We start from the raw sequence: 15479 nt of genomic DNA on the forward strand, positions 1-15479 counted from the left end.
CTTGCTACAAACACAAACAGAGAGGAGCGGCCGCCGCGGGAGCGCCAGCGCCCCCTCCCCCGCCGCCGCCGCCCCCCGGCCCGCCGCGCGTCGCCAACGCCCCGGGACCGGAGCCTCGTGCCGCCCGCCCGCCGCGGTAAGCGCCCGGCGGCCCCGCGGACCCCGGCCCGCGGCCGGGCCCGGGCCAGGCCCGCCCCCGACGCCGAGGCGGCCGCGCCGAGCCTGCGAGAGCCAAAGCGGGAGCGCGGGCCGCCGGCACGGACCCTCCCCCGTCTCCTCCCGAGGCCGCCGCCCCCGACGCCCGGTGTGCCCGCCCTCCGGCCCTCCCCGCCTGACCCTCCCCCGGCGCGGGCTGGGCCCCCGCGCCACCCGGAGGGAGGCCGGCTCCCTCCCGGGGGTGGCCGCCCGCGCCCCTGCACCTGGCGCCCCCTCCCTGAAGGGCACGCTGTCCTCCCGGGCCGGCCCGCCTCCTTCCCACCCCCGCGCTCCTAACGGTAGCTCTCCGGCCCTTGGAAGCCCGGCCCAGGCCCCCCACCTACCCCCGCCCTCATCCTCCGCCCGGGGGCCCGGGACCCTAATGCCCGGGTCTCCCCGGAGATATCCACCAACGCGCCTCCGGTTTCTTATCGGCCTGAGCTGGGCCCGGCGGGTCTTAAAGTCCAAGCTTTCCGTGACTTTTGGCTAACGTGGAAGCCTCTCCTCTTAACCACAGCACTTCGCCTGGGTCTTCGCCTAAATTTCCTTTCAGCGAGCGACATTAGTGCTTGGTCATTGGGGTCTTCCTCCCGGTTGCCCGGCCGTGTGAAACACCTTAGTCTGTCCTGTCGCCAGGCTGGGCCCTTCCCAGCCCATCTCCCCTGATGCAGCAGCTCCCCAGTCACGGCCCCTCACACTTTGCCTTTTTTTTTTTTTTTCCAAGTTAACTTTAAAAAGACCCTCATCTCGCACGTCTTACCCAGCCATTACTAGAATTCCCAGTGAGCGTACAGGTCTGGTCCATCATAGGGCCGGGCCTAGCCCCGGGGATAGATGCTCAACCAGTACTTGTTGGCCAGCTCTTTCTTCCACCCACCCCAGTCTCACTCCCCTCTTGCTTCTCATTGCTGCTTTTCCAGAGATCTGCCTCCACAGCCTTTCTGCTGCCCGAGAGCTGACACGCGGTTGCAATTTAGCCCCCGCCCCTTGGCTTTGCATCTGAAACACCTTGGGTACCAACAGGCTGGTCCCCTTGGCTTCTCACTGTGTGGGAGTTTGCTCTCTGGTCCTTCATCGGTCCCGCTCCCTGTGCAGTCCCAGGCCACCCGCCCTCACCCCAGCCTCAGTTTTATTTCCTAGATGGTAGGTCTGGTGTGTCATTGGGCAGGGTTGGAACAGATCTGGACTTTGTGTGGCTGCCGTGGGGGGGACCAGGGACCTCGAGGGGTCCCACATGGTGAGTACAGTCCAGTGAGTTCTGTTCTTAGACTCCTGGCCTGTCTTTCTCAGCCAGCGGATGTGTCAGTGTTGTCTGTGGTTTGATGGATTAAAGGACCCCAGTTTGCCCTGGCTTTTACATCTGTAGTTGGAGTTTGGGATAGGAAAAAAAAAAAAAACCCGCTTTAGAGCAGAGGAGGTGAGAAGAAGTGGCTACGGGAAGAATTTTTTTTTAAGGTTTTTTTGTTTGTGTTTTGTTTTTTGATGTGGACCATTTTTCAAGTCTTTATTGAATTTGTTACAGTATTGCTTCTGTGGTTTTTTTTGTTTCTATGCTTTGGTTTTCTGGCCGCGAGGTATGTGGGATCTTAGCTCCCCAACCAGAGATGGAACGCACAGCCCCTGCATTGGAAGGTGAGGTCTTAACCACTGGACAGCCAGGGAAGTCCCAATGGGAAGAATTTTTAAAATTCTAATGAGAAATTAAAAATGGTTTAAAACTCACAAAGTGTGCTTGTGAGTTTGGGGTGGTTCTTGCTGCACATGTGCCCCTTCTCCAGTCTCAGGTAGGGTGTCAGAGACGTCAGCGTCTCCTATCAGGGCAGCTGCAGCCTGCCTTCCTTGTTTTCTCTGCCTGGAGCCCAAGACTGGACAAATGGGCAGAAGGGATCAAATGAGGTAAAGTGTGGAAGTGTTTAGAAAACTGTTAACTACTAGACATGCTGCGGGGCGTTGTTACGATGGCTCAGAGGGCAGAGCTGGGAAAACTGACCAGCTGGGAGGAACGTGGGCTTGCACCTCTTTTTAAGCCTCAAGAGTTCTCCTACCCCGCATGGAGAATCTTTCCATCCTGAGAAAGGGCGGAGTCACCTCCAACAGGCCTGGGGCTGGGTGGTTGCTGAAATGTTGGGGAATTTGGTATTGTACTTCTGTTAATAGTGGTACCTTCCAGTGCCAAAGCACATTGCTCTGGATTGGGGCTAGTTTTCGCTGTGATGGAATGAGGAAATAACGTTCTTAACTTAGTGTGTACTGGGACTGCCTATTCTCTGGATTTTTTTTCCTTCTCCTGTGAGTTCTGAACCCCAGAGAATAGGCTCCCCTCGTGTTCCTCAAGCCTGTCGTGATCACCCAGGACCAGTGTGTGTCCTCTCCCTTGGACTCCAGCAGGGGGCGGTCTTTTAGGAGCAGTAATTCAGGTGCTTGGGGAGTGAGGGTATGCTGAGGCTGGAGAAGGAGAATGGGAAGGGGGCGGGCTGTGGATAGATGAGGCCGACCGATGCCGGGAGGTGGGGCCTAAGCGCAACACCCTTAGGTCAAGTAGCCAGGGAGGGATGCTGTCTCCGTCCGCTGCCTGCCACCTCCTGCTCTTTCCTTCACTGCAAGGGGATCCAAATGCTGGGCTTTCAAACTTTGTGATAGACTTGGAACAATTTTGTTTATTCTTTTCCTGAGGATTTCCCTCCTGGCAGGATTGCAGATTTCTTTCATGGACAGTGTAATTAGGGAATGATTTCCTTGCTCTTCAGAGGCAGGAATAAATTTGGAGTAAATTTGGTTTCTCTTGTCTTGCATGGTTACCTTCTGCCTGCGGCACACAGGTGGGTTTCTTAACTGCGCCCCTGTTGATAATCTGGGCCCAGATAACTCTTTGCGGTGAGGGCTGTCCTGTGCAGCGTAGGATGTTTAGCAGCAACCCTGGCCTCAGCTCACTGGATGCCTGTAGCATTTCCCCGTCACGCTGACCACAAATGTCCCCCGATATTGCCGGATGTGTCCTGGGGAGCAGAGATGCCCCCAGTTGGGAAGTGGTGGCTTTGACGAAGCACGTGGGAAAGACGCACGCCTGTTTGGAGCTAGAAACGATGGGGCGCGTGTGTGCTGCTCGCAGGCGAAGGGCCAGGCAGCCACCGGCTTCTGGGACCCAGGCCTCCCCTGGCTGGGCCCGCCCAGATGCTTGACCTTTCTCACCGGCTGCTCCTCCACTTCCTCTCGCCTGATTGCCTCTCTCTCTCGCCTCCGCAGTTTCCCTGCTTCTCACGCCTGGAGCCAGCGCTTTTTCTCAGTTCGCTCCTTACAACCGGGACAGAAGGGCGACGGCTGAAGTGGGAAGCGCCTGGCAGCCAGCCACCTTTGCCACTCCCTGGAGGGGTGGGAGGGTGAGTTGTCCCCTTTCTGTCCTCTCACCCCGCAGCAGCTTTCCATGCTCGCAGGACTCTTAGTCCCATCCGTCTAGGACGGGGCTCTTCTGGGGTGGCCTGGAAGAGGCTCAGAACAGCCTCTCCTGAGTTTGTTTGAAGGAAGTGGGGTGTTTTTCTTGGAGTGACGAAGACTTAGTATGTGATAGCTATCCCCAAATGTCTTCTTTTCCCCCTAAGCCTTTTTGTAATTTTTGCCAGTCATGTTTACTTTATTATTATTATTTTTTGACCGCACCACGCGGCATGTGGAATTCCAGTTCCCCGACCAGGGATCGAACCTGCACCCCCTGCATTGGAAGCATGGAGTCCTAACCACTGGACTGCCGGGGAAGTCCCCCACAAACCTTTTAAAAATGGTCAAATATAACATTTTAGCTATTTTTTAAAAATTATTTTTAATTGTTTATGGCTGCATTGGGTCTTCGTTGCTGCACGCGGGCCTTCTCTAGATGCGGCGAGCAGGGGCTACTCTTTGTTGTGGTGCGCGGGCTTCTCGTTGCGGAGCACGGGCTCTAGGCACGCGGGCTTCAGTAGTTGTGGCGTGTGGGCTCTAGAACACAGGCTCAGTAGTTGTGGCTCACGGGCTTAGTTGCTCCGCAGCATGTGGGATCTTCCCGGACCAGGGCTTGAACCCGTGTCCCCTGCATTGGCAGGCGGATTCTTAACCACTGCGCCACCAGGGAAGCCCCCACCCTAGCTATTTTTAAGGATACAACTCTGCAGCGTTAAATACGTTCATCACGTTGTGCAGCCATCCACCTCATCCCCAGAACTTTTTCATCTGCCCCATTTCAGCTGAAACTGTCCCCGTTAAGCAACTCCCCACTCTCCGTGCCCCCCCAACCCTGGCACCCACCGTTCTACTCTGTTCCTCTGAATCTGACTCCCCTGGTAATCTCACGTGAGAGGAATCATCCAATATTTGTTCTTCCGTGACTGGTATGTTTTATTTAGCTAATGTTTTCAAGAGTCATTCGTTGGCCAAATTACATAAGGGTTGTAGCAGAGACAGAACTCACCAGGCGCGGCTGTTCTGGGAGGCCTACTCGAGTTCAGTGACAGGAAGAGCTTTTCAACAGGCCTGTCCTCTCACCCCTCAGCAGCTTTCCATGCTCGCAGGACTCCTTGTCCCATCCGTCTGGGATGGGGCTCTCCTGGGGTGGCCTGTGGCGTGCTCCAGCTCCAGAAATGGCCAGCTGAGGCTGTTGTAGAAGAGATGCCCGTGCTGGGGGAGGTCAGCCGGGCTCTGGATGGTCTCGCAAGCTGCATTTCCCCCTAGGATGCTGGGATTCTGGGAGTGGGTCCCGTGTCTGTCGTGGAGTTTGCTCCGTGTTCTGGGCTGCAGCTGTGGAGGAGAGCCGCTTTCCCCTGGCCCCTTTGGTGGAAACCCTTCTTCCTCCTTCCTTCCCAGAGTTGTGGAGTCTTGGAGTCGATGGGAACTGTGGAGGTGCTCCGGTCCAGCCTCCACCCCAGCCAGTGAGGGAAGCCCTTGCACGGCTCCCTCAGACCCTGCCCTCCCACCCTCTGCTTGGAACCACCAGGGATGCGCTGCCTCCTGAGAGCCGCCTCCGCTGTTCCTTAGAGGGACGGGTCGCCGCCGCCACCACAGCCGCATCTGTCAGCCGCAGTAACTCTGACCTTATTCCTGCTTGGTGGTGAGGGAGCCTTATTCCCTAGCTTGTATCACGGTAACGTCGTTCCCTTCTTGGCTCTCTGTCCTTACGATCGGGCTCTTCCTGATCCCAGGGACCGGGCCTCGATGTTGACTCCGGTCTGGTGAGTGAGCCCTGGGCACGCTGGCTGGAGTGGCTGGCCGCGGCCTTCAGCGCGCCCCACCTCGGGCTCTGGAATAGCCCCAGCTCCTCTTGTACTGGGTCTCTCCCCAAACTGAGTCTCTGGATTCTAGCTGCCAAGTGGCCAGACCTGAGTGTTTTCAGGGGAGAGGTCATTTTGCTCCCAGATAAACTTCTAACCCTCTTAATAACTGGCCTTTTCTCTCTCTAGAACATTTGGGCCTCCAGTGGGTTTTTTGCTTGTTTGTGCGTGTGTTTTATCTTTGTCCTAAACATCCGCGTGTACCTCAGGCACCCCTTTACTGAATGCTGGGCCACTTGGCGAGAGTGTTGAGCTGTCGGGAGGTGCCTGGCGTTCTCTGCCACACCCCCAGCACCTCCACCGGGCCCTGCCGAGTGAACCGACTGCTTGAGAGCCCGGATGAGTGGAGGGCAGCGATGAGGAGGAGCAGGGGCTGGGGTCTCCTGTGCTCCGTAACCAGCAGCCTCCAGGCAGTTGTGGGCCTTCTTGTTATGCAAGACGGAGGAGGGCTGGAGGCAGGGAGGTCTGACTATTAATTTAACCCCACTTTCTTCTCTTCGCCCCTCAATAAGGATCTTTCCCAGATGTGAAGGTTGCTCCCTGGGCACTGCTCTGGTCAGACCAACATCCAGTTGCCTGGGGACCCTGGTTCACTCCAGCACAGGCCCTTGCCTGGAGAGAGCCTGGCCCCTGCCCTACCTGCTTCCCTGGGCAAGGCTGCCAGGTGAGTCTGGGCCACAGGGAGGGCATCCCCCTGCAGAAGCTGGAAGGGGCTCTGGCTGCCTGTTTGCCTCCCCTCCCCAAGGCCTTCCTCCACCGTGACTCTTTGGTTGACTCATGGTGTGAGTGGCACGTGGCTGGCTTAGGCGAGTCCTTATAGAGCCCGTTACTGTACCCACCTGGTCCTCCTCCTCTCGGGCTCTCCGGGTGTGCTGTCTCCAAGGCCCGGTGTCCCCCACGTCTCCACAGGTGTTTGCAGAGTGAACACCAGGTACCCCCTCCCCTGCTCATCCCCTCGACCTCTAGGACACGCCCAGCTCCACAATGGCAGCAGAGACCCTCAACTTTGGGCCTGAGTGGTAAGTCAGGTGTGCTTTGGGTGGTGTAGAGAAGCCGGGAAGGACAGGGCTGCTCAGATTTGTCTCTCTCCTTCTCGTGCCCTTTCTGCAGGCTGAGGGCCCTTTCTAGTGGTGGCAGTGTGGCCTCCCCACCCCCATCCCCCGCCATGCCCAAATACAAGCTGGCCGACTATCGCTATGGGCGAGAGGAGATGCTGGCCCTCTATGTCAAGGAGAGCAAGGTAGGGGTGGGTGGGGGTGGGGTGGGGCCCAGTTGCCCGCTTGGCCTTGGCCAGTAGAGAGGGCCCAGGAGCATGTGATACCTCCTGCCCCGGTTGACAGGTCCCTGATGAGCTGCAAGACAAGGAGTTTGCTGCGGTGCTGCAGGAGGAGCCGCTGCAGCCCCTGGCGCTGGAGCCTCTGACTGAGGAGGAGCAGGTGGGGCCCTGCCGGCGGGTGCCGCGTCTGCACCGTGGAGGGGGCTGGAGTCGGGAAGGCGGGTAGTGGAGTTGCGGTTGTGGATGGGGTGGGAGCGGGCAGGTGCCTGGGTCCTCACTCCCACCCCTGGCTCCCTCCTCAGAGAAACTTCTCCCTGTCAGTGAACAGTGTGGCTGTGCTGAGGCTGATGGGGAAAGGGGCTGGTCCCCCGCTAGGTGGCGCCTCCCGTGGCAGGGGCAGCACGCGGAGCCGAGGTAGAGGGGGGTGATGGCATGTTCTGGGGCGGGCGGCGGTGGGATTCGCAGTCTTGAGGACTTGGAGGGGTGAGCCGGCAGGTTTCCCACGCGCACCTCCTTTCTTCTCCAGGCCGCGGCCGCGGTGACAGTTGCTTTTACCAAAGAAGCATTGAAGAAGGCGATGGGGCCTTTGGCCGAAACCCCCGGGAGATCCAGCGTAGCCAGAGTTGGGATGACAGGTGCAGGCTGGGAGAAGGTGGCGTAAAGGCAGAGCGGAGAGGGGCCCCGGGGTTAGGGACCAGAGTCTTATGGAGGGAGGCTTGGGTCTTTGTCATCAGAGGGCACCAGGAGACCTGCCAGATCAGCCCTGGTCAGAGAACTCTCTTTGTGCCCTCTGACCCCCTATGACCCTGCCCTTTTCCTTCCGATTCTCTGGGCACGCCCTTGGGCTTCCTTCCAAGGCCCCCCCCCCCCCGCCGTCCCCCGCCCCTACCGCACCTCTAAGGGCAGAATGGACAAGGTGAGCAGAGATCCTGCGGTCGGGGACGGAACTGTCCTCTGACCCACACCTGTCCCTCCCACAGAAGCGAGAGGCGGTTTGAGAAGTCGGCCAGGAGGGATGGAGGTATGGAGAGTGGTGAGGGTGGTGGCCAGGCCCTGAGGTCGTTAAGAGGTGGGGGAGGACTGAAATGGGTGGCCCCGGTTGGGGGATGTTTCCTGGGGGAGGTGGAAGGGGCAGGAGGGCCCAGAGCTGGGCTCCTCTTTCCCAGCAAGGTGTATAGTAAGAGTCTTGCAGGGACCGTGGCCGCCGTCCGCTGACTGTGTCTTCCCCTGCTCCCAAGCGCGATCCGGGTTTGATGAGGGAGGGGCTGGCCCGAGGAAGGAGCACGCCCGCTCAGATAGCGAGAACTGGCGTTCTCTCCGAGAGGAGCAAGAGGAAGAGGAGGAGGGCAGCTGGAGACTGGGGGCAGGACCCCGGCGAGATGGCGACCGCTGGCGCTCTGCCAGCCCTGGTGAGATTGGGGCCGGGTGGGCGCTGTGGGGGGCGGCGGGCGGCGAGAGCGTCCTGTGAGGGGGGGCGCCTGCGGCCACGCGGAGGGAGGGAGCAGAGGGTTCTGGAGCGGGGCGGGTGGGAGTGCAGTCCCGGAAGTGCCGGTGGTTCCGGGCCGGGGCTCCCGGTGGGCGGCAGAAGAGTGGGGCCTCTGGCTTGACTGGGATACCGATTCTCCTTCTCCGACTTTTCCTGCCCAGATGGCGGCCCCCGCTCTGCTGGCTGGCGGGAACACGGGGACCGGCGTCGCAAGTTTGAATTTGATTTGCGAGGGGATCGAGGAGGGTGTGGTGAAGAGGAGGGGAGGGGTGGGGGGGCCAGCTCGCACCTCCGGAGGTGCCGAGGGCCTGACGGCTTTGATGACGACAAGGATGGGCTCCCGGAGTGGTGTCTGGACGATGAGGATGAAGAAATGGGCACCTTCGATGCCTCCGGGGCCTTCTTGCCTCTCAAGGTATCTGCGAGGCGGCGAGGGGGAGACTTTTCTTAGAGGTTGGTGGGAGCCGGCCCTGAGGGGTTCCTCTCACGCCACCCTTTTTTCCCTCTGCCGTTCACCTCCCTGTCATATCCCCTAACCTGTGCAGAAGGGCCCCAAGGAGCCCATTCCTGAGGAGCAGGAGCTCGACTTCCAGGGTCTGGAGGAAGAGGAGGAAGAGCCTTCCGAAGGGCTGGACGAGGAGGGGCCTGAGGCGGGTAAGCCTACGCGGTGGGGCAAGGAGGACGCCTGCAGCCTCGAGCGAGCGGGGTCCGCGGGCAGCACGGAGGGAGGCCAGTGCCGACACGGTGTGGGGAGGAGCCTGGAAACAGCAGGGCTGTGTCCGAAAGGCCGAGTGTCAGATAAAAATCAAAGCAGAATCAAAATGACCTTTGATAGCCCCTCGAATCTGTCGAACACGGTATTAAACCAGTGGTATTGAGTGTACAGCCCTGGACGGTGATATGGATGCATGTCCATTAGCGAAGGGGCAAAAGAGGAAGTGTGCAAAGTGGCGTTTATGGTGTCAGTTCACCGAACCTTAGTTGTGTTGACCAAAGATACGTGGGTGGACTCAATACCCAGGGATCCTTCTGGCCACAAATGGAGGCTTTGTGTTAAATCTTTTTTAAGGCCTTTCGGCTCTTTGGTTCTGAATTCTGGTAATTACCCTTCCCTTTCAGGTGGGAAGGAACTGACCCCACTGCCTCCTCAGGAGGAGAAGTCCAGCTCCCCGTCCCCGCTGCCCAGCTTGGGCCCACTCTGGGGAGGTAACGGGGAAGGCGATGATGCTGTGGAGAAAGACCAGCCGGCAGCTGAAGGTAGCCAGAGGGCAGGGCCCCCCTTTCCCTGGAGCCTGGGCCTGGTGGGGAAGATGCTCCCCTTCCCTGTGGGAAGGGGGTGCAAGGAGTGTTTGGGGGGGGCCAGAGTCAGCTCCGACTTTTCTGGAATAAGGGTGGTAGAAGGGGGGACTGTCTCATCCCCTTCTCTGGACTCACCCATTCCACCTTCCCTTCTTTGGTCTTTCTAGGAGACGACATGAGGGCAATGCAGCTGAGTCCTGGGGTGGGCTCACCCCCTGGCCCACCTGGAGATCTGGAAGATGATGAAGGCTTGAAGCACCTGCAGCAGGTGTGAGGGGGCCTGAGAAGGCTCTGGGGATCCTCCCCTCCGGGGGGTTAGAGAGTCTTTATAACGTCTGTCGTTGCCCCGGTTCCAGGCTTTTCCCCATTGGTCCTGCTGTGTTAGGACCTGCTCTCTGGACCCCACCCCACCTTAGCCCCAGCCCCGTCTGATGTTGCTGGGCTTGGCCGGTTGAGCATTCCCCTCTCTCCCTGGGTTCCCAGGAGGCGGAGAAGCTCGTGGCCTCCCTGCAGGACAGCTCCCTGGAGGAGGAGCAGTTCACAGCCGCCATCCAGGCCCAGGGCCTGCGCCACTCTGCAGCTGCCACCGCCCTCCCCCTCAGCCATGGCGCGGCCCGGAAGTGGTTCTACAAGGACCCGCAGGGGGAGATCCAAGGTGCCTGTGGGAAGCAGGGCATGCAGGAGGGGCTGCTGGGGCGTGGGGACAGCACCGTTCTCATTGAGGGCTCCTCTGGTGCACCTTTCTGACTGCAGCCCCCCTTCCCTTGGCCCAGGCCCCTTCACTACACAGGAGATGGCGGAGTGGTTCCAGGCGGGCTATTTCTCCATGGCCCTGCTTGTGAAGCGGGGCTGTGATGAGGGCTTCCAGCCGTTGGGTGAGGTGATCAAGATGTGGGGTCGTGTGCCGTTTGCCCCTGGGCCCTCACCACCCCCACTGCTGGTGAGCATACCCCCCTTTGCACAGAGCAGGGATGGGAGGTGGGAGCCTGGCGGATGGCAGCGGGTGCTGCAGAGCAAGCCAAGGTCAGAGCCGCCGGAACTCTCTGGCCCTCACTCAGGGAAACATGGACCAGGAGCGGCTGAAGAAGCAGCAGGAGCTGGCGGCAGCCGCCTTGTACCAGCAGCTGCAGCACCAGCAGTTTCTGCAGCTGGTCGGCAGGTATGGGGTCCTAGCAGGGTTTGTCAGTAGGGCCGCGCTGGCCCTGTGGCCGGCCCACCTCATGCCCGCCCACTTCTTAGCAGCCGCCAGCTCCCGCAGTGTGCGCTCCGGGAAAAGGCGGCTCTGGGGGACCTGCCGCCGCCGCCGCAGCAGCAGCTCACCGCGTTCCTGCAGCAGCTCCAAGCTCTCAAGCCCCCCAGGTGTGTGGGATGCTTGGCCGCGCGCACGGCCCTCGGGTCGTGTGGGGGTGGGGTGAAGGCTGGAGATGGCTTTAGTGTGCTGAGTGTCAGTGCTTCGCTTCCCAGGGGTGGGGACCAGAACTTGCTCCCGACGATGAACCGGTCCTTGTCAGTGCCAGACTCGGGCCCCCTCTGGGACATACATACCTCAGCCTCATCACAGTCAGGTGTGTGGCCAGCCACTGCCCCGCCCGCCCCGTCCTAAGTCCTGAAGTCCCCGCCCTGTCCCCAACAGTTGCGGGTGGGAGGGTGCCCTGAGGCCTGAGCTCCCTCCTGCAGCTGCCTTTGCGCCCTGCAGGCGGTGAGGCCAGTCTTTGGGACATACCAATTAACTCTTCGACTCAGGGTCCAATTCTAGAACAACTCCAGCTGCAGCAGAAAGTGAGTGGGCGTCCGGGGCCGGAGTCCTCGGGTGTCGGGGTGTCGGGGGCCGGGCCACGGCAGGGAAGGCCTGACATCAGGTCTGATCTCGACCGCTCCAGTTCCAGGAGCGCAGAGAAGTGGAGCTCAGGGCGAAGCGGGAGGAGGAGGAGCGCAAGCGCCGAGAGGAGAAGCGCCGCCAGCAGCAGCAGCAGCAGGAGGAGCAGAAGCGGCGGCAGGAGGAAGAGGAGCTGTTCCGGCGCAAGCAGGTGGGGGCCCAGCCGAGCGCGCGTGCCGCCCGGCCGTGCGGGGGGAGCCCGCCGCCCTCACCGCGTCTCTGCCGCAGGTGCGGCAGCAGGAGCTCCTGCTGAAGCTGCTCCAGCAGCAGCAGGCGGTGGCTGCCGTCCCCGTGCCTCCTGCGCCCAGCTCCCCGCCCCCGCTGTGGGCCGGCCTGGCCAAGCAGGGCCTGTCCATGAAGACGCTGCTGGAGCTGCAGCTGGAGGCCGAGCGGCAGATGCATAAGCAGCCCCCGCCTCGGGAGCCTTCGCGGGCCCAGGCTCCCAACCACCGTGTGGTGAGCAGGCTGGGCCCGGCCCCTGCCGGCTGGCACTTTGGGGACCCCGGGAACCCCTTTCGGTCAGCTCCTGGGATGACCCGGGATGGGGGGCACACCGGGCCCCACGTGACCCTGGAGGCGCTCTCTTCTGTGAGGCCCTCGCCTCACCCACCCCACGTGCCACCTGAACAAACCTCCCACTCAGCGTTCTCGAGCGTGTGTCCCGGCCTGGGCCGGCCTGACTGACTGCCTTCTGTAGCAGCTCGGGGGCCTGGGCGCCGCCCCCCTGAACCAGTGGGTATCTGAGGCTGGGCCGCTGTGGGGCGGGCCCGACAAGAGCGGGGGCAGCAGCGGCCTGGGGCTCTGGGAGGACACCCTCAAGAGCAGCGGAAGCCTGGCCCGCAGCCTGGGCCTGAAGAACAGCCGCAGCAGCCCCTCTCTCAGGTGGGCGCTGGGGCCTGCAGGGCTGGGGCTGGAAGGGTGCGGGACTCCTGAGCTCACTGCTGCCTTTGTCTCCGATTCACCTCCGTCCCGCTCAGTGACTCGTACAGCCACCTGTCAGGGCGGCCCGTGCGCAAAAAGACGGAGGAGGAAGAGAAGCTGCTGAAGCTGCTCCAGGGCATCCCCCGGCCCCAGGATGGCTTCACCCAGTGGTGTGAGCAGATGCTGCACACGCTGAGCGCCACGGGCAGCCTGGACGGTACAGGCGGCTTTCCCCGGGAGGCCAGGCTGGGGGTTGCAGACCCGCATCAGGTGGGCCCTGACAGCCCCATCCTGCCCCTCAGTGCCCATGGCTGTAGCGATCCTCAAGGAGGTGGAATCCCCCTACGATGTCCATGACTATATCCGTTCCTGCCTGGGGGACACGCTGGAAGCCAAAGAATTTGCCAAACAATTCCTGGAGCGGAGGGCCAAGCAGAAGGCCAGCCAGCAGCGGCAGCAGCAGCAGGTGAGGTTTCATAGAGCCCTGGCCAGAGGCAGTGAGGGCGCCCAGTGCTCCCCTGACCCCCCCCCCTCCCTCTCTGCTGCTTTGCAGGAGGCTTGGCTGAGCAGTGGCTCCCTGCAGACAGCCTTTCAGACCAACCACAGCACCAAACTTGGCTCGGGGGAGGGCAGCAAGGCCAAGAGGCGGGCACTGATGCTGCACTCGGACCCCAGCATCTTGGGTGAGTTTGGAGTGGGGAGGAGGCTCCTCGCTCAGCACTGGGCAGGAGCCCGGGTGGGTGAGCTCAAACCCAGCTTCCCCTGGCTTCAGGGTACTCCCTGCATGGACCTTCTGGTGAGATCGAGAGCGTGGATGACTACTGACCAGCCCATCCCACCAGCACCCTGGGCTATAGGCCAGGGGCAGCAGCAGCGGCTTGGACCCCTGGGTCCCCGGCCTGCAGGCTCCCCACGAGGAGCCTAGGAGGAAGCAGGGGCAGGGTCCCCAGCACTTGTTACAAACCACACGATGCACCTTAACTCACCCACCACGAGGCACTTTACAGATTGGGGGGAAGGGTTGTTTTGTTTTGTTTTGTTCTTGTTTTTAATTTTAAACAACATTGAAGAAAACATTAGGAGAGACAAAAAAAAATTGTTAAGAAGTAGACTCTAAGCACTCCCTTTCCCTTTTAGGGATAGGGGGAGCGACAGTGGAAGATCCACAGAGGTTTTTGTTTCATTATTTTCTTTTCCTGTTTTTTTTTTTTTTTTTTTTTTTTTTAAGAAAAAAGAAAAACAAAAAAAATGGTTAGGAGACTGAAAGAAAAATCACACTGTTATTTTGGGGCAGTGGGGACACGGGCCCCACGGACCTGTCCTGCCTGGCCCCCGAGGCTACACTTACCCTCCCTGCCCCACACGGTGGGCCACTGGGGTAACTGGAAGCTGGGGTGCCAGCAGTTTGCACAGCGAGGCCCCCTCAGCCCCGCCGGCCGGACCCGCTGTGAACGGCTCCCTTGTTGCTGTGACTGTGGCAGAGGCGTCTGAGGTGGGGGCCGAAGTAGCCCCTTGGCTTTGCTGCTTCTGGGGAAAGTTGCACAAATGGGGCCGGGCTGCCACCCTGCGCCGGCTGACGGTGGATGGGAGAGGGCCGGCAGTACCCCCCTCATCTGGCTGCCAGGCCGGCGGAACGGAACTTCCACTCTGGCCCTGGTGAGGGGCTTCCCCCTCCGCTGCCATTCGGGGGGCCGGCCTGGGTGTGAAGCTGAAGGTCCCAGCTCCCTGCCTTGCCACGTGAATGTATTCTCTGGGCCACGAGCCCCTGCTGCGCCCGCTGCCTCAACCCGCGAGAGGTGGGGGCGGAGCAGTTCCTCCAGGAGCTGGAGAGAGAGGCGCCACTTAATGACTGTTGTTCCTCCTGTGAAGGGGGTAGGCGAGGGGCCAACCAGGCCACGGGAGTGGGCCACCTGGGGCTTCGGGTTGCAGTGCGGCGGGGCTGTCAGAAGGGAGCCCCCCACCTGCAGCCAGCTGTGTGGGATATGGACCACCCAGCTCGGCCCCGACCCCTCCACTGACCAAATGGGAGAGGAGCAAGCGGCCTCTCCCCCCCCCCCCCCGCTCCCCTCATGTTTTTAAATGTTGGGTAGGGTGGGGTGTCAAGAATGGGGGTGTCTGTCTCTCCTGGGTCGGGGGTAGGCTGCCCTTCACCAACTTGTTCCCAATCACCTACCTGGGTTTGTCTCCATTTGGGCTTTTTTTTTTTTTTTTTTTTTTTTTTTAAGGTTGGTTCTATCTTTTGGGGTTTCTCATTTAACTTCTCCCGTGGACCTCATTGCTCAGAGCGCAGTATTAGGGCAAGATCCTGCCACTGCCTCCCCTCCATGAATGTATTTATTCTTCCTGCCCTGGGGAGATGGGGAGTGGCCCCAGTTTTCTTTCCCCATCTATCCCCAGAGAGATTTTTTTTTTTTTTACTTTTTTTTTTTTTTTTGCACCAAAGTGGCAACTGGGTCAGTGTTGGGGGATAAAGCTGGCCTCGGGGGTGGAGGGGCCCCCTCCACCTGCTTCTCCCTGGTTTCAACAGTGTTAGCGTCCGTGAAAAGACAATATTCTCTCTAAAGCAATAAGGGGGTGACGGGCCAGGGGGAAATGTCTTGCTGCTGCTGGCCCCCCAGCTCCCCCTTTCCTCGAGCCAGTATTTGGCGGCATTAGAGGTGTTGGGGGAGTACTGTTGTGACTGAATGTAACTGCCCCCACCCCTGCCGCAGCCAATGCAGGGGGAGGGGGGATGACACTCTTCCCCGTCTCTTCCTTCCCCTCCCACCCCCCCAGCTAAAGAGACTTTGAATTTAGGGGGCCCTTGAGCCTGGAGAGGCCTTAACCCTGTGAGGAAGTGTAGGGGGAGCCCTCTCCCACCCCCATCCCCTTCTGAGAGTGGTCAATGTTTACAAGACCCTGAGCCCCCCAGCCCAGGGACTCAGGCCCCTTGCTGTCCTTCCCCAGCCCGTCTTCCTGGGCCCCGGCTGCTCCCTCGCCCTTCCTAGGGTCAGGGTGGGTGCAGGGGTCATTCTGTATCCTTGTCTGCCTTGTACCCACCATCTCCCCAACCTGTGTGACTCCCTTCTCGTCTACCTGCCTCTGTAAATACTCCGCTTCCCCCCAATAAAACTTGGTGTGTGTTCTCCCCTT

At 60.4% G+C, this 15479-nt stretch overlaps 1 protein-coding gene across 9 annotated transcripts; it reads left to right on the forward strand.

Moving 5' to 3' along the window:
* The first annotated feature begins 58 nt into the window (after positions 1-58).
* Positions 59-15476, forward strand: GIGYF1 (GRB10 interacting GYF protein 1). Of its 9 annotated transcripts, none has more exons than XM_067011943.1 (28): positions 59-136; positions 3439-3572; positions 5026-5269; positions 6002-6153; positions 6399-6508; positions 6600-6729; positions 6830-6925; positions 7068-7179; positions 7292-7400; positions 7746-7786; positions 8004-8174; positions 8413-8666; positions 8797-8905; positions 9371-9508; positions 9718-9818; positions 10034-10205; positions 10324-10490; positions 10609-10709; positions 10790-10909; positions 11015-11115; positions 11247-11329; positions 11431-11577; positions 11655-11882; positions 12124-12308; positions 12404-12564; positions 12650-12813; positions 12901-13030; positions 13485-15476. In XM_067011943.1, the coding sequence occupies exons 5-28, from the start codon at positions 6474-6476 to the stop codon at positions 13601-13603; spliced, it is 3174 nt and encodes a 1057-aa protein (XP_066868044.1). In that variant the 5' UTR covers positions 59-136; positions 3439-3572; positions 5026-5269; positions 6002-6153; positions 6399-6473; the 3' UTR covers positions 13604-15476. The 9 variants fall into 9 exon arrangements, with proteins under 9 accessions (XP_066868044.1, XP_066868046.1, XP_066868045.1 ...); XM_067011945.1 differs by having other exon boundaries at positions 12127-12308; XM_067011944.1 differs by having other exon boundaries at positions 10793-10909.
* Positions 15477-15479: the final 3 nt, after the last annotated feature.

Source organism: Kogia breviceps, chromosome 14 (assembly GCF_026419965.1).
Source record: "Kogia breviceps isolate mKogBre1 chromosome 14, mKogBre1 haplotype 1, whole genome shotgun sequence".
NCBI lineage: Eukaryota > Metazoa > Chordata > Mammalia > Artiodactyla > Physeteridae > Kogia > Kogia breviceps.

Excerpts from the sequence above, each read along its gene's own strand:
- GIGYF1 (XM_059036742.2), top strand. The coding sequence starts at position 6,474 with ATGGCAGCAGAGACCCTCAACTTTGGGCCTGAGTG. Across the intron at positions 7,180-7,291 it reads GGGCAGCACGCGGAGCCGAG|GCCGCGGCCGCGGTGACAGT; the intron begins GTAGAGGGGGGT and ends TTTCTTCTCCAG. Across the intron at positions 9,819-10,033 it reads GCTTGAAGCACCTGCAGCAG|GAGGCGGAGAAGCTCGTGGC; the intron begins GTGTGAGGGGGC and ends CTGGGTTCCCAG.